A 22,314-nucleotide genomic window follows, 5' to 3' on the forward strand; every position below is an offset into this window, starting at 1 on the left:
AGAGGAGAGAGAGAGAGAGAGAGAGAGAGATGTTCACCTCATCTACAGGGACCAACAGACCTGGAGAGAGAGAGAGAGAGAGAGATGTTCACCTCATCTACAGGGACCAACAGACCTGGAGAGAGAGAGAGAGAGAGAGAGAGAGAGAGAGAGAGAGAGAGAGAGAGAGAGAAGAGAGAGAGAGAGAGAGAGAGAGATGTTCACCTCCTCTATAGGGACCAACAGACCTGGAGAGAGAGAGATGTTCACCTCATCTACAGAGACCAACAAACCTGGAGAGAGAGAGAGATGTTCACCTCATCTACAGAGACCAACAAACCTGGAGAGAGAGAGAGAGATGTTCACCTCATCTACAGAGACCAACAGACCTGGAGAGAGAGAGAGATGTTCACCTCATCTACAGAGACCAACAGACCTGGAGAGAGAGAGAGATGTTCACCTCATCTACAGAGACCAACAAACCTGGAGAGAGAGAGAGAGATGTTCACCTCATCTACAGAGACCAACAGACCTGGGAGAGAGAGAGAGATGTTCACCTCATCTACAGAGACCAACAGACCTGGAGAGAGAGAGAGATGTTCACCTCATCTACAGAGACCAACAGACCTGGAGAGAGAGAGAGATGTTCATCTCATCTACAGAGACCAAGTGATGATGCCTGTGCTATGGGCTGGTTGTGTTTGGTACTGACCCAGCAGGATGTTGAGCAGCCAGGTGTAGAAGTAGGAGGCCCGTCTCGAGTGTTGACAAATACTAGCCGCCGAGCTGGCGGCCGTCCGACGGATCGTAGGAGAAGTGGACTTCAGGTTGGCCACAAACGACTTCAACAACACCTGAACATGTCAGATCAGACCATTATAAACTGGGTGTGTCGAGCCCTGAATGCTGATTGGCTGACAGCCGTGGTATACGGTATGACAAAAACAGAATTTTTACTGCTCTAATTACGTACAATAAGGCAACCTCAGGGGGTTTGTGGTATATGGACCAATATACCACGGTTAACGGATGTATCCAGGCACTCCGTGTTGTGTCGTGCCTAAGAACAGCCCTTAGCCGTGGTATATTGGCCATATACCACACCCCCTCTGGCCATATACCACACCCCCTCTGGCCATATACCACACCCCCTCTGGCCATATACCCCACCCCCTCTGGCCATATACCCCACCCCCTCTGGCCATATACCCCACCCCCTCTGGCCATATACCCCACCCCCTCTGGCCATATACCCCACCCCCTCTGGCCTTACAGCTTCGTTCTACAACAGATACAGACAAGAGGACATCGATACCTCCATTATTCTCTGTAACTCAAGGCTTTTAATTCAACATTTTAACAGAGGTTGTTCTGGGGGTCTTTGAGTTCTGTGTGTGGTGTGTGTGTGTGTGTGTGTGTGTGTGTGTGTGTGTGTGTGTGTGTGTGTGTGTGTGTGTGTGTGTGTGTGTGTGAGTGTGTGTGTGTGTGTGAGTGAGAGTGTGTGAGTGTGTGAGTGAGAGTGTGTGAGTGTGTGAGTGAGTGTCTGTGTGTGTGAGTGTGTGTGTGAGTGTGTGAGTGAGTGTGTGTGTGTGTGTGTCTGTGTGTGTGTCTGTATTCTGAGTGAGTTAGTGAGTGTGTGAGTGTGTGTGTCTGTGTGTGTGTGTCTGTATCTGAGTGAGTTAGTGAGTGTGTGAGTGTGTGTCTGTGTGTGTGTGTGTGTGTTGTCTGTATCTGAGTGAGTTAGTGAGTGTGTGAGTCTGTGTCTGTGTCTGTGTGTGTCTGTATCTGAGTGAGTGAGTGAGTGAGTGAGTGAGTGAGTGAGTGAGTGTGTGAGTGAGTGAGTGAGTGTGTGAGTGAGTGAGTGAGTGTGTGAGTGAGTGTGTGAGTGTCTGTGTGTGTGTCTGTATCTGAGTGAGTGAGTGAGTGAGTGAGTGTGTGTGTGTGTGTGTGTGAGTGAATGAGTGAGTGTGTGTACCTTGACCTCTCCGTCATTAGCGAAGTGTCCCAGAGCAGTCATGATCTTAGGCACGGCAGCCGACAGGGTCTCCTGGACAGTCTCCTCCTGTCTCTTCGTGATCCTGGTCAGACAGGGGAGGAGGTTCACCAGGTACGGTCTGGAGGAGGGAGAGAAGAGGTCAGAGACCAAGCCAGTCCTCAGCAGACCGGGTACATAACAACACATCCTGAGTCAGGAGTATGACCTCACAGGACCCACACCTCATAGTATTACCCCACCTCATAGTATTACCCCACAGGACCCAACACCTCATAGTATTACCCCACAGGACCCAACACCTCATAGTATTACCCCACCTCATAGTATTACCCCACAGGACCCAACACCTCATAGTATTACCCCACAGGACCAACACCTCATTGTATTACCCCACAGGACCAACACCTCATAGTATACCCCACCTCATAGTATTACCCCACAGGACCAACACCTCATAGTATTACCCCACCTCATAGTATTACCCCACAGGACCAACACCTCATAGTATTACCCCACAGGACCAACACCTCATAGTATTACCCCACAGACCAACACCTCATAGTATTACCCCACAGGACCCAACACCTCATAGTATTACCCCACAGGACCAACACCTCATAGTATTACCCCACCTCATAGTATTACCCCACAGGACCCAACACCTCATAGTATTACCCCACCTCATAGTATTACCCCACAGGACCCAACACCTCATAGTATTACCCCACCTCATAGTATTACCCCACAGGACCCAACACCTCATAGTATTACCCCACAGGACCCAACACCTCATAGTATTACCCCACCTCATAGTATTACCCCACAGGACCCAACACCTCATAGTATTACCCCACAGGACCAACACCTCATTGTATTACCCCACAGGACCAACACCTCATAGTATTACCCCACCTCATAGTATTACCCCACAGGACCAACACCTCATAGTATTACCCCACCTCATAGTATTACCCCACAGGACCAACACCTCATAGTATTACCCCACAGGACCAACACCTCATAGTATTACCCCACAGGACCAACACCTCATAGTATTACCCCACAGGACCCAACACCTCATAGTATTACCCCACAGGACCAACACCTCATAGTATTACCCCACCTCATAGTATTACCCCACAGGACCCAACACCTCATAGTATTACCCCACCTCATAGTATTACCCCACAGGACCCAACACCTCATAGTATTACCCCACAGGACCAACACCTCATTGTATTACCCCACAGGACCCAACACCTCATAGTATTACCCCACCTCATAGTATTACCCCACAGGACCCAACACCTCATAGTAGGGTTATATCCTTCCTGTTTGGCCCTGTCCGGGGGTGTCCTCGGATGGGGCCACAGTGTCTCCTGACCCCTCCTGTCTCAGCCTCCAGTATTTATGCTGCAGTAGTTTATGTGTCGGGGGGCTGGGGTCAGTTTGTTATATCTGGAGTACTTCTCCTGTCCTATTCGGTGTCCTGTGTGAATCTAAGTGTGCGTTCTCTAATTCTCTCCTTCTCTCTTTCTTTCTCTCTCTCGGAGGACCTGAGCCCTAGGACCATGCCCAGGACTACCTGACATGATGACTCCTTGCTGTCCCCAGTCCACCTGGCCATGCTGCTGTTCCAGTTTCAACTGACCTGAGCCCTAGGACCATGCCCCAGGACTACCTGACATGATGACTCCTTGCTGTCCCCAGTCTACCTGGCCATGCTGCTGCTCCAGTTTCAACTTCCACCTGACTGTGCTGCTGCTCTAGTTTCAACTGTTCTGCCTTATTATTATTCGACCATGCTGGTCATTTATGAACATTGAACATCTTGACCATGTTCTGTTATAATCTCCACCCGGCACAGCCAGAAGAGGACTGGCCACCCCACATAGCCTGGTTCCTCTCTAGGTTTCTTCCTAGGTATTGGCCTTTCTAGGGAGTTTTTCCTAGCCACCGTGCTTCTACACCTGCATTGCTTGCTGTTTGGGGTTTTAGGCTGGGTTTCTGTACAGCACTTTGAGATATCAGCTGATGTACGAAGGGCTATATAAATACATTTGATTTGATTTGATTTGATAGTATTACCCCACAGGACCCAACACCTCATAGTATTACCCCACCTCATAGTATTACCCCACAGGACCCAACACCTCATAGTATTACCCCACAGGACCAACACCTCATTGTATTACCCCACAGGACCAACACCTCATAGTATTACCCCACCTCATAGTATTACCCCACAGGACCCAACACCTCATAGTATTACCCCACAGGACCCAACACCTCATAGTATTACCCCACAGGACCCAACACCTCATAGTATTACCCCACCTCATAGTATTACCCCACAGGACAAAAATACTGTTTAGACCAGAGTGTATAAATCCAGTCTAAATGCTGTTTAGACCAGAGTGTATAAATCCAGTCTAAATCCAGTCTAAATGCTGTTTAGACGAGAGTGTATAAATCCAGTCTAAATGTTGTTTAGACCAGAGTGTATAAATCCAGTCTAAATGCTGTTTAGACCAGAGTGTATAAATCCAGTCTAAATGCTGTTTGGACCATAGTGTATAAATCCAGTCTAAATGCTGTTTAGACCAGAGTGTATAAATCCAGTCTAAATGCTGTTTGGACCATAGTGTATAAATCCAGTCTAAATGCTGTTTAGACCAGAGTGTATAAATCCAGTCTAAATGCTGTTTAGACCATAGTGTATAAAACCAGTCTAAATGCTGTTTAGACCATAGTGTATAAATCCAGTCTAAATGCTGTTTAGACCATAGTGTATAAATCCAGTCTAAATGCTGTTTAGACCAGAGTGTATAAATCCAGTCTAAATGCTGTTTAGACCAGAGTGTATAAATCCAGTCTAAATGCTGTTTAGACCAGAGTGTATAAATCCAGTCTAAATGCTGTTTAGACCAGAGTGTATAAATCCAGTCTAAATGCTGTTTAGACCAGAGTGTATAAATCCAGTCTAAATGCTGTTTAGACCATAGTGTATAAATCCAGTCTAAATGCTGTTTAGACCATAGTGTATAAATCCAGTCTAAATGCTGTTTAGACCAGAGTGTATAAATCCAGTCTAAATGCTGTTTAGACCAGAGTGTATAAATCCAGTCTAAATGCTGTTTAGACCATAGTGTATAAATCCAGTCTAAATGCTGTTTAGACCATAGTGTATAAATCCAGTCTAAATGCTGTTTAGACCAGAGTGTATAAATCCAGTCTAAATGCTGTTTAGACCAGAGTGTATAAATCCAGTCTAAATGCTGTTTAGACCAGAGTGTATAAATCCAGTCTAAATGCTGTTTAGACCATAGTGTATAAATCCAGTCTAAATGCTGTTTAGACCAGAGTGTATAAATCCAGTCTAAATGCTGTTTAGACCAGAGTGTATAAATCCAGTCTAAATGCTGTTTAGACCAGAGTGTATAAATCCAGTCTAAATGCTGTTTAGACCAGAGTGTATAAATCCAGTCTAAATGCTGTTTAGACCAGAGTGTATAAATCCAGTCTAAATGCTGTTTAGACCAGAGTGTATAAATCCAGTCTAAATGCTGTTTGGACCAGAGTGTATAAATCCAGTCTAAATCCAGTCTAAATGCTGTTTTGACCAGAGTGTATAAATCCAGTCTAAATCCAGTCTAAATGCTGTTTAGACCAGAGTGTATAAATCCAGTCTAAATGCTGTTTAGACCAGTGTATAAATCCAGTCTAAATGCTGTTTTGACCAGAGTGTATAAATCCAGTCTAAATGCTGTTTAGACCATAGTGTATAAATCCAGTCTAAATGCTGTTTAGACCATAGTGTATAAATCCATACTTCACATTCTATAAATACATTTAAAGTATGACGTGCAGAATGCACTTGGTCTCTGTGTGTGTGTGTGTGTGTGTGTGTGTGTGTGTGTGTGTGTGTGTGTGTGTGTCCTACCTGCATTTCTGTGGTCTGACGAGGTGTGCTAGCTCAGCGAACCTCCAAAGAGCAGCCCTCAGGCTCCGAGAGGCACCGTTCTAACAGAGAGATATACACACACACACACCTTCATCATCATCATCTTCATCAACATGTCCATCATCATCATCATCATCATCAACATAAACATTACCATCCTGATATTTTCCCTCGTCATCGTAACCAAAACCACCACAGTCAATCACAATTAACGTTTGTCATAATATTAGTCTTCATCATATATTCATCATATATTCATCATCATCATCATCAGTTACCACATCAATCCATTGAGGATCAGTGAACAGGACTCCATAACAACAGAGGACTCCATAACAACAGAGGACTCCATAACAACAGGACTCCATAACAACATGACTCCATAACAACAGGACTCCATAACAACAGGACTCCATAACAACAGGACTCCATAACAACAGGACTCCATAACAACATGACTCCATAACAACAGGACTCCATAACAACAGAGGACTCCATAACAACAGAGGACTCCATAACAACAGGACTCCATAACAACAGAGGACTCCATAACAACAACAACTTTATCTACAAACCTTTTTAATTTCTTTGTAGAGCTCCAGCTGCAGTCTGGGCAGGTTGGAGTCCATCAGCGCCTGACAGAGAGAGACAGAGAGACATAAAAACTACAACCTGACAGAACTAGATAGAGAGAACAAGACAACTAGATAGAGAGAAAGAGAGAACTCAATAGAGAGAACGAGAGAGAACTAGATAGAGAGAACGAGAGAAAGAACTAGATAGAGAGAACGAGAGAAAGAACTAGATAGACAGAACGAGAGAAAGAACTAGATAGAGGGAACTAGATAGACAGAACGAGAGAAAGAACTAGATAGAGGGAACTAGATAGACAGAACGAGAGAAAGAACTAGATAGAGAGAACTAGAGAGAGAGAACTACATAGAGAGAACGAGAGAAAGAACTAGATAGAGAGAAAGAGAGAGAACTAGATAGAGAGAACGAGAGAAAGAACTAGATAGAGAGAACTAGATAGAGAGAACGAGAGAAAGAACTAGATAGAGAGAACTAGATAGAGAGAACTAGATAGAGAGAACTAGTTAGAGAGAACTAGTTAGAGAGAAAGACAGAGAACTAGATAGAGAGAACTAGATAGAGAGAAAGAGAGCCATAACATATAGGTCTGAGGAGAGCAGAAGATGGGGTCCTCACTCACTTTGATGATTTTGTTCAGGCACTCGTCTGCCACCATCCTGACGTCCGACTCTCTGTCGTCACTGCACAGCAAGAACATCTCCATGGCGATACCCAGAAGCTTCTGGAACTCCGGAGACGTTCTAATCCCACAGCCATAGAGACAAGAGAGGAACTGTCATTAAACACACATCTCGTTCTGACCCCCCCATCACACACCTCATTCTGATATCCTCTCTCCACACACACCTAATTCTGATACCCCCCCTCCACACACACCTCATTCTGATACCCCCACACACCTCATTCTGATACCCCCCCCTCCACACACACCTCATTCTGATACCCCCCCTCCACACACACCTCATTCTGATACCCCCCCCTCCACACACACCTCATTCTGATACCCCCCCCCCCACACACACCTCATTCTGATACCCCCCCCCCACACACACCTCATTCTGATACCCCCCCTCCACACACACCTCATTCTGATACCCCCCCTCCACACACACCTCATTCTGATACCCCCCCCCACACACACCTCATTCTGATACCCCCCCTCCACACACACCGCATTCTGACACCCCCCCCTCCACACACACCGCATTCTGACACCCCCCCCCCTCCACACACACCGCATTCTGACACCCCCCCTCCACACACCTCATTCTGACACCCCCCCCCCCTCCACACACACCTCATTCTGACACCCCCCCTCCACACACACCTCATTCTGATATCCTCCCTCCACACACACCTCATTCTGACACCCCTCCTCCACACACACCGCATTCTGACACCCCCCCCTCCACACACACCGCATTCTGACACCCCCCCCACCACACACACACACCTCATTCTGATACCCCCCCACCACACACACCTCATTCTGATACCCCCCCACCACACACAACTCATTCTGATACCCCCCCCTCCACACAAACCTCGTTCTGATACCCACCCCCACACACACACCTCATTCTGATACCACCCTCCCATTCTGATATCCTCCATGAATATCTAGCACAACTTTTCACCCCCCCATCTCAAAATGGAATGGTTCAGACCATGTGGAAGTTTTGATGACTCTGAACGAGCTTCTGTTGTTCTCCCGCATCGACCATGCAGTGAGGTAGCAACATCCTCTAATATCTAAAAATGACCACATATACTGACTGTTGCAAGCTATACTAATGGTGAACCTGAACAATCCAAATACAATATACTGTATCCTAAACCCTGATCAACATGTAACCATAAATATACTGCATCCTAAACCCTGATCAACATATAACCATAAATATACTGTATCCTAAACCCTGATCAACATATAACCATAAATATACTGTATCCCTGATCAACATGTAACCATAAATATACTGTATCCCTGATCAACATATAACCATAAATATACTGCATCCTAAACCCTGATCAACATGTAACCATAAATATAATGTATCCTAAACCCTGATCAACATATAACCATAAATATACTGTATCCCTGATCAACATGTAAACATAAATATACTGTATCCCTGATCAACATATAACCATAAATATACTGTATCCCTGATCAACATATAACCATAAATATACTGTATCCCTGATCAACATATAACCATAAATACACTGCATCCCTGATCAACATATAACCATAAATATACTGTATCCTAAACCCTGATCAACATATAACCATAAATATACTGTATCCTAAACCCTGATCAACATATAACCATAAATATACTGTATCCCTGATCAACATATAACCATAAATATACTGTATCCCTGATCAACATATAACCATAAATATACTGTATCCCTGATCAACATATAACCATAAATATACTGTATCCCTGATCAACATACAACCATAAATATACTGTATTCCTGATCAACATACAACCATAAATATAATGTATCCTAAACCCTGATCAACATATAACATTAAATATACTGTATCCCTGATCAACATATAACCATAAATATACTGTATCCCTGATCAACATATAACCATAAATATACTGCATCCCTGATCAACATATAACCATAAATATACTGTATCCTAAACCCTGATCAACATATAACCATAAATATACTGTATCCTAAACCCTGATCAACATATAACCATAAATATACTGTATCCCTGATCAACATACAACCATAAATATACTGTATTCCTGATCAACATATAACCATAAATATACTGTATCCCTGATCAACATACAACCATAAATATACTGTATCCCTGATCAACATATAACCATAAATATACTGTATCCCTGATCAACATATAACCATAAATATACTGTATCCCTGATCAACATAACCATAAATATACTGTATCCTAAACCCTGATCAACATATAACCATAAATATACTGTATCCCTGATCAACATATAACCATAAATATACTGTATCCCTGATCAACATACAACCATAAATATACTGTATCCCTGATCAACATACAACCATAAATATACTGTATCCCTGATCAACATATAACCATAAATATACTGTATCCTAAACCCTGATCAACATATAACCATAAATATACTGTATCCTAAACCCTGATCAACATATAACCATAAATATACTGTATCCCTGATCAACATGTAACCATAAATATACTGTATCCCTGATCAACATATAACCATAAATATACTGCATCCTAAACCCTGATCAACATATAACCATAAATATACTGTATCCCTGATCAACATATAACCATAAATATACTGTATCCCTGATCAACATATAACCATAAATATACTGTATCCCTGATCAACATGTAACCATAAATATAATGTAACCTAAACCCTGATCAACATATAACCATAAATATACTGTATCCTAAACCCTGATCAACATATAACCATAAATATACTGTATCCTAACCCTGATCAACATGTAACCATAAATATAATGTATCCCTGATCAACATATAACCATAAATATACTGTATCCCTGATCAACATATAACCAAAAATATACTGTATCCCTGATCAACATATAACCATAAATATACTGTATCCCTGATCAACATACAACCATAAATATACTGTATCCTAAACCCTGATCAGCATATAACCATAAATATACTGTATCCCTGATCAACATATAACCATAAATATACTGTATCCCTGATCAACATATAACCATAAATATACTGTATCCCTGATCAACATATAACCATAAATATACTGTATCCCTGATCAACATATAACCATAAATATACTGTATCCCTGATCAACATGTAAACATAAATATACTGTATCCCTGATCAACATATAACCATAAATATACTGTATCCTAAACCCTGATCAACATATAACCATAAATATACTGTATCCCTGATCAACATATAACCATAAATATACTGTATCCCTGATCAACATATAACCATAAATATACTGTATCCCTGATCAACATATAACCATAAATATACTGTATCCCTGATCAACATATAACCATAAATATACTGTATCCTAAACCCTGATCAGCATATAACCATAAATATACTGTATCCCTGATCAACATATAACCATAAATATACTGTATCCTAAACCCTGATCAGCATATAACCATAAATATACTGTATCCCTGATCAACATATAACCATAAATATACTGTATCCCTGATCAACATGTAACCATAAATATACTGTATCCTAAACCCTGATCAACATATAACCATAAATATACTGTATCCCTGATCAACATATAACCATAAATATACTGCATCCTAAACCCTGATCAACATATAACCATAAATATACTGTATCCTAAACCCTGATCAACATATAACCATAAATATACTGCATCCTAAACCCTGATCAACATATAACCGTAAATATACTGTATCCTAAACCCTGATCAACATATAACCATAAATATACTGTATCCCTGATCAACATGTAACCATAAATATACTGTATCCTAAACCCTGATCAACATATAACCATAAATATACTGTATCCTAAACCCTGATCAACATATAACCATAAATATACTGTATCCTAAACCCTGATCAACATATAACCATAAATATACTGTATCCTAAACCCTGATCAACATATAACCATAAATATACTGTATCCCTGATCAACATATAACCATAAATATACTGTATCCCTGATCAACATATAACCATAAATATACTGTATCCCTGATCAACATACAACCATAAATATACTGTATCCCTGATCAACATATAACCATAAATATACTGTATCCCTGATCAACATACAACCATAAATATACTGTATCCCTGATCAACATATAACCATAAATATACTGTATCCCTGATCAGCATATAACCATAAATATACTGTATCCCTGATCAGCATATAACCATAAATATACTGTATCCTAAACCCTGATCAACATATAACCATAAATATACTGTATCCCTGATCAGCATATAACCATAAATATACTGTATCCCTGATCAACATATAACCATAAATATACTGTATCCCTGATCAACATATAACCATAAATATACTGTATCCCTGATCAACATATAACCATAAATATACTGTATCCCTGATCAACATATAACCATAAATATACTGTATCCCTGATCAACATATAACCATAAATATACTGTATCCCTGATCAACATGTAACCATAAATATACTGTATCCCTGATCAACATATAACCATAAATATACTGTATCCCTGATCAACATATAACCATAAATATACTGTATCCCTGATCAACATATAACCATAAATATACTGTATCCCTGATCAACATATAGCCAGATGACAGTTGTGTTTACGGTGGTTGATTTGGCTACTTTCATTCTGGTAAAACACCCTTCTCAACAACAGCACATTTGATTTAAAAAAATAACCCTAGCAAATGACATTGGTTGTCGCTCAACTAATAGCCTAATATGGAACCCTATTCCCTATGTAGTGCACTACTTTAGACCAGAGCCCTATGGGACCCTATTCCCTATATAGTGTACTACTATAGACCAGAGCCCTATGGCACCCTATTCCCTATATAGTGCACTACTTTAGACCAGAGCCCTATGGGACCCTATTCCCTATATAGTGCACTACTTTAGACCAGAGCCCTATGGGACCCTATTCCCTATATAGTGTACTACTATAGACCAGAGCCCTATGGCACCCTATTCCCTATATAGTGCACTACTTTAGACCAGAGCCCTATGGCACCCTATTCCCTATATAGTGCACTACTTTAGACCAGAGCCCTATGGCACCCTATTCCCTATATAGTGCACTACTTTAGACCAGAGCCCTATGGCACCCTATTCCCTATATAGTGCACTACTTTAGACCAGAGCCCTATGGGACCCTATTCCCTATATAGTGTACTACTTTAGACCAGAGCCCTATGGCACCCTATTCCCTATATAGTGTACTACTATAGACCAGAGCCCTATGGCACCCTATTCCCTATATAGTGTACTACTATAGACCAGAGCCCTATGGGACCCTATTCCCTATATAGTGTACTACTTTAGACCAGAGCCCTATGGCACCCTATTCCCTATATAGTGTACTACTTTAGACCAGAGCCCTATGGCACCCTATTCCCTATATAGTGTACTACTATAGACCAGAGCCCTATGGCACCCTATTCCCTATATAGTGCACTACTTTAGACCAGAGCCTGATGAAAGTAGTGGGAAAAGGGTCCCATTTGGGATGTATTTATAATTATCTGTAAACCTTATCTGACCAGGAATACCAAGTCTGTCTGTCTGTCTGTCTGTATGTACATGCCCCATGCCTGAGTATGTAAGTGTGCCTGTGTGTACATGTAATGTATTCAAATGACTTATAAACAGTCATCTCAGGTCAGTTTTATGAATGAAGTCCCTATGGGTTCATAACGGTACTGGCAGTGGGTAACGCTGATCCCAGATCAGTGGTGGCAGGCAGGCTTACCTCAGAGACTGGGCTATGATGTTCTCACATATGGTCAGGCAGTGGGCCACTCTGTCCTTTTTGGTGGTGGCCAGCTCTTTCTTCCTACAGAGAGAGAGGGAGAGGGGGAGAGAAAGAGCAATAGTGTGTGTGTGTGTGTGTGTGTGTGTGTGTGTGTGTGTGTGTGTGTGTGTGTGTGTGTGTGTGTGTGTGTGTGTGTGTGTGTGTGTGTGTGTGTGTGAGAGAGAGAGAGAGAGAGAGAAATCAGGTAACAAAGGGTTCATTAAAAGCACATGCAAGTAAAAAGAAGAAAGACTGGTAGCATTACCTTGCCTAACGAAGTGGAACAACAATGGAGAATGTGTGTGTGTGTGTGTATGTGTGTGTGTGTGATGCCAGTCTATTGCTAAAGGTAAGACTAATTACAAGCTCACTGTACATGCCTGTACAACCTACATTTAGACTGTTAAATGGTTCATTAAATTGTTAACTAACCGGACTATCTGCATTTTTATTTTTATAATTTTACTAGGCAAGTCAGTTAAGAACAAATTCTTATTTTCAATGACAGCCTAGGAACAGTGGGTTAACTGCCTTGTTCAGGGGCAGAACGACAGATTTGTACCTTGTCAGCTCAGGGATTCGAACTTGCAACCTTTCGGTTACTAGTCCTACACTCTAACCACTAGGCTACCCTGCCGCCTCTACGCTCTAACCACTAGACTACCTGCCTCCTCTACGCTCTAACCACTAGGCTATCCTGCCGCCTCTACGCTCTAACCACTAGGCTACCCTGCCACCTCTACGCTCTAACCACTAGGCTATCCTGCCGCCTCTACGCTCTAACCACTAGGCTACCCTGCCGCCTCTACGCTCTAACCACTAGGCTACCCTGCCACCTCTACTCTCTAACCACTAGGCTACCTGCCTCCTCTACACTCTAACCACTAGGCTACCCTGCCGCCTCTACACTCTAACCACTAGACTACCTGCCACCTCTACACTCTAACCACTAGGCTACCCTGCCGCCTCTACGCTCTAACCACTAGACTACCTGCCTCCTCTACACTCTAACCACTAGGCTACCTGCCTCCTCTACACTCTAACCACTAGGCTACCCTGCCGCCTCTACTCTCTAACCACTAGGCTATCCTGCCGCCTCTACACTCTAACCACTAGGCTACGCTGCCATCTCTACGCTCTAACCACTAGGCTACCCTGCCGCCTCTACGCTCTAACCACTAGGCTACCCTGCCACCTCTACACTATAACCACTAGGCTACCCTACCGCCCCTACACTCTAACCACTAGGCTACCCTGCCACCTCTACACTCTAACCACTAGGCTACCCTACCGCACCTACACTCTAACCACTAGGCTACCTGCCTCCTCTACACTCTAACCACTAGGCTACCCTACCGCCCCTACACTCTAACCACTAGGCTACCCTGCCTCCTCTACACTCTAACCACTAGGCTATCCTGCCGCCTCTACACTCTAACCACTAGGCTACGCTGCCATCTCTACGCTCTAACCACTAGGCTACCCTGCCGCCTCTACGCTCTAACCACTAGGCTACCTGCCTCCTCTACGCTCTAACCACTAGGCTACCTGCCTCCTCTACACTCTAACCACTAGGCTACCTGCCTCCTCTACTCTCTAACCACTAGCCTACCCTGCCACTACCTTGACTCATCCCATACACTGCTGCTACTGTGTATTATCTACCCTGTTGCCTGGTCACTTTATCTCTACCTGTATATGTACAGAGCTTTCAGAAAGAATTCACACCCCTTGACTTTCATCCACCTTTTGTTGTTACAGCCTGAATTTAAAACGGATTCAACTGCGATTTGATTGTGTCACTGTCCTACACATAATAATCCATCATGTCAAAGTGGAATTATGTTTTAAGACATTTTTTTTACAAATGAATTCAAATTCAAAGCTGAAATGTCTTGAGTCAATAAGTATTCCCACCCTTTTGTTATGGTGATGCCTAAATCAGTTCAGGAGTAAAAATGTGCTTAACGAGTCACATAATAAGTTGCATGGACTCACTCGGTCTGCAATAATAGTGTTGAACATTATTTATGCATGACTACCTCATCTCTGTACCCCCACACATACAATTATCTGTAAGGTCTCTCAGTCGGGCAGTGAATTTCAAACACAGTTTCAACTACAAAGACCAGGAAGGTTTTCCAGGGAGGTTTTCCAGTGCTCTGAGGGATATTCAAAAAGAAGGCACCTATTGGTAGATGGGTAAAAAAAATATCAATTTGAGCATTGTGAAGATATTCATTACCCTTTGGATGGTGTATCAATACACCCAGTCACTACAAAGATACAGTCACTACAGTCAGTCACTACTAACTCAGTTGCCGGAGAGGAAGGAAACCGTTCAGGGATTTCACCATGAGGCCAATGGGGACTGTAAAATAGTAACATCGTTTAATGGCTGTGATAGGAGAAAACTGAGGATGGATCAACAACATTGTAGTTACTCCACAATACTAACCTAAGTGACAGAGGGAAAAGAAGGAAGCTTGTACGGAATAAAAAAATATTCAAAATAATGCATCCTGTTTGCAACAAGGCACTAAAGTAAAACTGAAAAAAAATGTGGCAAAGCAATTACATTTATGTCCTGAATACAACGCATTATGTTTGGGGCAAATCCAACACATCACTGAGTACCACTCTTCATATGTTCAAGTATGGTGGTGGCTGCATCATGTTATGGGTATGCTTGTCATTGGCAAGGACTAGGTAGTTTCTTTTAGGATAAAAATAAATGGAATAGAGCAAAGCAAATCCTAGAGGAAAACCTGGTTCAATTTGCTTTCAGCAGGACAATGACCTACAACACAAGGCCAAATATACACTGGAGTTGCTTACCAAGAAGACATGTTCCTGAGTGGCCGAGTTATAGTTGAACTAAAATCAGCTTCAAAATCTATGTCAAGACTTGAAAATGGCTGTCTAGCAATGATCAACAACCAACTTGACAAAGCGTGAATGCATTTCTTAACAATAATGTGCACATATTGTACAATCCAGTTGTGTAAATCTCTTAGAGACCCACAGCTGTAATGGCTGCCCAAAATGTGATTCAAACATTTCAGGGGGTCTTTCATTTATTTTTCACAGAAAAAGTTTAAATTCTCTTCCACTTTGACATTAGAATACTTTGTGTGGATTGTTGTCGAAAAAATATAATTGAAAACATTTTCATCCCACTTTGTAACACAACAAAATGTGGAAAAAGTCAAGGGGTGTGAATACTTTCTCAAGGCACTGTATTTCGCCAGGTTAGCCTAGTGGTTAGAGCGTTGGACTAGTAACTGGAAGGTTGCGAGTTCAAACCCCCAAGCTGACAAGGTACAAATCTGTCGTTCTGCCCCTGAACAGGCAGTTAACCCACTGTTCCCAGGCCGTCATTGAAAATAAGAATTTGTTCTTAACTGACTGGTTAAATAAAGGTAAAATAAAAAAATAAAAAATGTCCTCCTGTTAGTATCTCTATTTTCTCTCTCTCTGCATTGTTAGGAAGGACCTGTCAGTAAGCATGTCACTGGTAGTCTACACCTGTTGTTTACCAAGCATGTGACAAACACAAATGTCATTATGTTGATTTGATAAAAGAAATGTATTGAAATCAATTATACCTATAAAAAGGCTAATTCTATGTATATTAGACAACCAGCAACGAATGATTGTGGGGGTGGAAACGAAATCAGTCAATCTGCACAATGTATATGCACAATGTATATGAGATAAGAGAAATTAAACTTGATTTTATTTATTTTTTCAAGATTTTACTTTAGTGAAATGATATCGTAATATTTAGTCCACCTTGGCATTTGTTTACAAGCGCCAGCTATCAAATAGACGTGGGGTGTAAAACTGTGTGTGTTGTGACAGGGTCGCCTGGACTGGACGGTGACAGCTAGCTAGCTATAAGGTTAGCTTCGCTAACTCGCAATAACCTGCGAATAGCTTCGCTATAACTAGCTAGCTAACCAGCCAACTACCGTGTATGTAATGTAAGCTTAACTCATCGCTCGCAGTGTCTCAACACAATGACCATAAACAAACACGGACGTACTGTTTTTGAGCCGTCTCCTCGGCGGTCGGCGGTCCCTGTTGTTGTTGGAAAGACTTGAGAGATTCAAAGGCCTTCATTAATTTATCCATGGTGGCCATTTTTTTTTACTAGCAGTGGTTAGCTTAGCTGTGGCTAATATTTACACAATTGTCGTTAAGTGTCAGTTAGCTAGCTATCGGAATCAACCAGGGGGAGCAAACAAAACAAAAAAACACGCGTCGGGAAGCGAACCGTCCGTAGTACGACGAGCGTATGAACACTACTCGCGACTACGTACTGCCGCCTCTCCGCCTTCACTTATCGACGCAAGGAAATCCTTTATTTCTTTACAATAGCCTCGGTAAATGAATAGGACGTTGGTTGATATAGCCACTACCATCCATACTCAAAGCCATCTTCGATGCGCCCGGACAGAATCACAAGGAAGTGGGAGCTCCTGTGACAGTTGGTGGAGAAGGGTTGGGCCAACGCTGCACCGGTAGCCAATCAGAGGAAGAGCGGGCACCAATAAGGACGAGGCTCGGGCCGTCGTCAGTTGTGATTGGGTGGAGGCACCAATAAGGACGAGGCTCGGGCCGTCGTCAGTTGTGATTGGGTGGATGGGGAACGGCTTTTTTTTTTTTTTTTTTTTTTTGAGCGTCACGAGTGCTGAAATCCTGCACGACGAGGCGATATTCCGTGATATCAGAACGGTATATCATCTGCACCGTTTACATTCTATGCCTTTCAACGGTAATCCCGACTGTTGAGTCGGGGAAAAAAAACGGAAGTTTCCTTCCAAGTGAGCGATCTTGGCAGAATCATCATGTGATTAGGGCGTGTGTCTGCTCTGGGGAGATGTGGATGAGGTAGTGCGTATTGAAAACATTAGCCCCTGCAGTCACATTGCAGTGTATTTCAGCACACGCACTTATTAGTGTCACATCAACATTTCAATTAGAACAGGTAGAAACGTACCGATCAAAATTAAATAAATGTGTTTTCTTCCAATGACTGTCTCACACACCCAGATATGTAGTACCTGTAGGAAACACTCAATCACTATCTGACATGTAGACTATACTGTATATGTGCTTTCTATCTGTCCCAAATGGCAGTCTATTCCCTGTGTAGTGCACCACTTTGGACTAGGATCCATAGCACTCTGGTCAAAAGTAGTACACTACAGTATGGAGGGGTTAAGGCTTTATCCTGCTTTACTGTTGGGTTCAGTTAGGGACACCTCCTTTATCCTGCTTTACTGTTGGGTTATACCTGGGACACCTCCTTTATCCTGCTTTACTGTTGGTTTCAGTTAGGGACACCTCCTTTATCCTGCTTTACTGTTGGGTTCAGTTAGGGACACCTCCTTTATCCTGCTTTACTGTTGGGTTCGGTTAGGGACACCTCCTTTATCCTGCTTTACTGTTTGGTTCAGTTAGGGACACCTCCTTTATCCTGCTTTACCGTTGGGTTATATCTGGGACACCTCCTTTATCCTGCTTTACCGTTGGGTTCAGTTAGGGACACCTCCTTTATCCTGCTTTACTGTTGGGTTCTACCTGGGACACCTCCTTTATCCTGCTTTACTGTTGGGTTATATCTGGGACACCTCCTTTATCCTGCTTTACTGTTGGGTTCAGTTAGGGACACCTCCTTTATCCTGATGTACTGTTGGGTTCAGTTTGGGACACCTCCTTTATCCTGCTTTACTGTTGGGTTCAGTTAGGGACACCTCCTTTATCCTGCTTTACTGTTGGGTTCAGTAAGGGACACCTCATTTATCCTGCTTTACTGTTGGGTTCTACCTGGGACACCTCATTTATCCTGCTTTACTGTTGGGTTCTACCTGGGACACCTCCTTTATCCTGCTTTACTGTCGGGTTCAGTTAGGGACACCTCCTTTACTGTTGGGTTCTACCTGGGACACCTCCTTTATCCTTCTGTACTGTTGGGTTCTACCTGGGACACCTCCTTTATCCTGCTTTACTGTTGGGTTCTACCTGGGACACCTCCTTTATCCTGCTTTACTGTTGGGATCTACCTGGGACACCTCCTTTATCCTGCTTTACCGTTGGGTTCAGTTAGGGACACCTCCTTTATCCTGATTTACTGTTGGGTTCTACCTGGGACACCTCCTTTATCCTTCTGTACTGTTGGGTTCTACCTGGGACACCTCCTTTATCCTGCTTTACTGTTGGGATCTACCTGGGACACCTCCTTTATCCTGCTTTACTGTTGGGTTCAGTTAGGGACACCTCCTTTATCCTGCTTTACTGTTGGGTTCAGTAAGGGACACCTCCTTTATCCTGCTTTACTGTTGGGTTCAGTTAGGGACACCTCCTTTATCCTGCTTTACTGTTGGGTTCTACCTGGGACACCTCCTTTATCCTGCTTTACTGTTGGGTTCTACCTGGGACACCTCCTTTATCCTGTTTTACTGTTGGGTTCAGTTAGGGACACCTCCTTTATCCTGCTTTACTGTTGGGTTCTACCTGGGACACCTCCTTTATCCTGCTTTACTGTTGGGTTCAGTTAGGGACACCTCCTTTATCCTGCTTTACTGTTGGGTTCAGTTAGGGACACCTCCTTTATCCTGCTTTACTGTTGGGTTCAGTTAGGGACACCTCCTTTATCCTGCTTTACTGTTGGGTTCAGTTAGGGACACCTCCTTTATCCTGCTTTACTGTTGGGTTCAGTTAGGGACACCTCCTTTACTGTTGGGTTCTACCTGGGACACCTCCTTTATCCTGCTTTACTGTTGGGTTCAGTTAGGGACACCTCCTTTATCCTGCTTTACTGTTGGGTTCAGTTAGGGACACCTCCTTTATCCTGCTTTACTGTTGGGTTCAGTTAGGGACACCTCCTTTATCCTGCTTTACTGTTGGGTCCTACCTGGGACACCTCCTTTATCCTGCTTTACTGTTGGGTTCTACCTGGGACACCTCCTTTACTGTTGGGTTCTACCTGGGACACCTCCTTTATCCTGCTTTACTGTTGGGTTCAGTTAGGGACACCTCCCTTATCCTGCTTTACTGTTGGGTTCAGTTAGGGACACCTCCTTTATCCTCCTTTACTGTTGGGTTCTACCTGGGACACCTCCTTTATCCTGCTTTACTGTTGGGTTCAGTTAGGGACACCTCCTTTATCCTGCTTTACTGTTGAGTTCAGTTAGGGACACCTCCTTTACTGTTGGATTCTACCTGGGACACCTCCTTTATCCTGCTTTACTGTTGGGTTCAGTTAGGGACACCTCCTTTATCCTGCTTTACTGTTGGGTTCAGTTAGGGACACCTCCTTTATCCTGCTTTACTGTTGAGTTCAGTTAGGGACACCTCCTTTACTGTTGGGTTCTACCTGGGACACCTCCTTTATCCTGCTTTACTGTTGGGTTATACCTGGGACACCTCCTTTATCCTGCTTTACTGTTGGGTTCTACCTGGGACACCTCCTTTATCCTGCTTTACTGTTGGGTTCAGTTAGGGACACCTCCTTTATCCTGCTTTACTGTTGGGTTCAGTTAGGGACACCTCCTTTATCCTGCTTTACTGTTGAGTTCAGTTAGGGACACCTCCTTTACTGTTGGGTTATACCTGGGACACCTCCTTTATCCTGCTTTACTGTTGGGTTCTACCTGGGACACCTCCTTTACTGTTGGGTTCTACCTGGGACACCTCCTTTATCCTGCTTTACTGTTGGGTTCTACCTGGGACACCTCCTTTATCCTGCTTTACTGTTGGGTTCTACCTGGGACACCTCCTTTACTGTTGGGTTCAGTTAGGGACACCTCCTTTATCCTCCTTTACTGTTGGGTTCAGTTAGGGACACCTCCTTTACTGTTGGGTTCTACCTGGGACACCTCCTTTACTGTTGGGTTCTACCTGGGACACCTCCTTTATCCTGCTTTACTGTTGGGTTCTACCTGGGACACCTCCTTTATCCTGCTTTACTGTTGGGTTCTACCTGGGACACCTCCTTTACTGTTGGGTTCAGTTAGGGACACCTCCTTTATCCTCCTTTACTGTTGGGTTCAGTTAGGGACACCTCCTTTACTGTTGGGTTCAGTTAGGGACACCTCCTTTATCCTCCTTTACTGTTGGGTTCAGTTAGGGACACCTCCTTTATCCTGCTTTACTGTTGGGTTCAGTTAGGGACACCTCCTTTATCCTGCTTTACTGTTGGGTTCTACCTGGGACACCTCCTTTATCCTGCTTTACTGTTGGGTTCTACCTGGGACACCTCCTTTATCCTCCTTTACTGTTGGGTTCTACCTGGGACACCTCCTTTTTCCTCCTTTACTGTTGGGTTCAGTTAGGGACACCTCCTTTATCCTGCTTTACTGTTGGGTTCAGTTAGGGACACCTCCTTTATCCTCCTTTACTGTTGGGTTCAGTTAGGGACACCTCCTTTATCCTTCTTTACTGTTGGGTTCTACCTGGGACACCTCATTTATCCTGCTTTACTGTTGGGTTCTACCTGGGACACCTCCTTTATCCTGCTTTACTGTTGGGTTCAGTTAGGGACACCTCCTTTACTGTTGGGTTCTACCTGGGACACCTCCTTTATCCTTCTGTACTGTTGGGTTCTACCTGGGACACCTCCTTTATCCTGCTTTACTGTTGGGTTCTACCTGGGACACCTCCTTTATCCTGCTTTACTGTTGGGATCTACCTGGGACACCTCCTTTATCCTGCTTTACCGTTGGGTTCAGTTAGGGACACCTCCTTTATCCTGATTTACTGTTGGGTTCTACCTGGGACACCTCCTTTATCCTTCTGTACTGTTGGGTTCTACCTGGGACACCTCCTTTATCCTGCTTTACTGTTGGGATCTACCTGGGACACCTCCTTTATCCTGCTTTACTGTTGGGTTCAGTTAGGGACACCTCCTTTATCCTGCTTTACTGTTGGGTTCAGTAAGGGACACCTCCTTTATCCTGCTTTACTGTTGGGTTCAGTTAGGGACACCTCCTTTATCCTGCTTTACTGTTGGGTTCTACCTGGGACACCTCCTTTATCCTGCTTTACTGTTGGGTTCTACCTGGGACACCTCCTTTATCCTGTTTTACTGTTGGGTTCAGTTAGGGACACCTCCTTTATCCTGCTTTACTGTTGGGTTCTACCTGGGACACCTCCTTTATCCTGCTTTACTGTTGGGTTCAGTTAGGGACACCTCCTTTATCCT

General features: G+C 43.3%; 1 protein-coding gene across 1 annotated transcript in view; it reads right to left on the reverse strand.

Moving 5' to 3' along the window:
• The window catches only part of LOC109886623 (huntingtin-like), a 26,577-nt gene extending 8,251 nt beyond the window's left edge, over positions 1 to 18,326 (reverse strand). The window contains exons 1-7 of the mRNA XM_031819105.1: positions 17,152 to 18,326; positions 13,062 to 13,145; positions 7,153 to 7,273; positions 6,515 to 6,574; positions 5,919 to 5,998; positions 1,955 to 2,093; positions 692 to 833 (exon numbers count right to left, since the gene is read on the reverse strand). Of these exons, the coding sequence (XP_031674965.1) occupies positions 692 to 833; positions 1,955 to 2,093; positions 5,919 to 5,998; positions 6,515 to 6,574; positions 7,153 to 7,273; positions 13,062 to 13,145; positions 17,152 to 17,249 (724 nt within the window). The 5' untranslated portion in view covers positions 17,250 to 18,326. The remainder of the gene's footprint in view (positions 1 to 691; positions 834 to 1,954; positions 2,094 to 5,918; positions 5,999 to 6,514; positions 6,575 to 7,152; positions 7,274 to 13,061; positions 13,146 to 17,151) is intronic.
• Between the last annotated feature and the right edge of the window lie 3,988 nt (positions 18,327 to 22,314).

The sequence above is a fragment of the Oncorhynchus kisutch genome, unplaced genomic scaffold (assembly GCF_002021735.2).
Source record: "Oncorhynchus kisutch isolate 150728-3 unplaced genomic scaffold, Okis_V2 scaffold1848, whole genome shotgun sequence".
Classification (NCBI taxonomy): domain Eukaryota; kingdom Metazoa; phylum Chordata; class Actinopteri; order Salmoniformes; family Salmonidae; genus Oncorhynchus; species Oncorhynchus kisutch.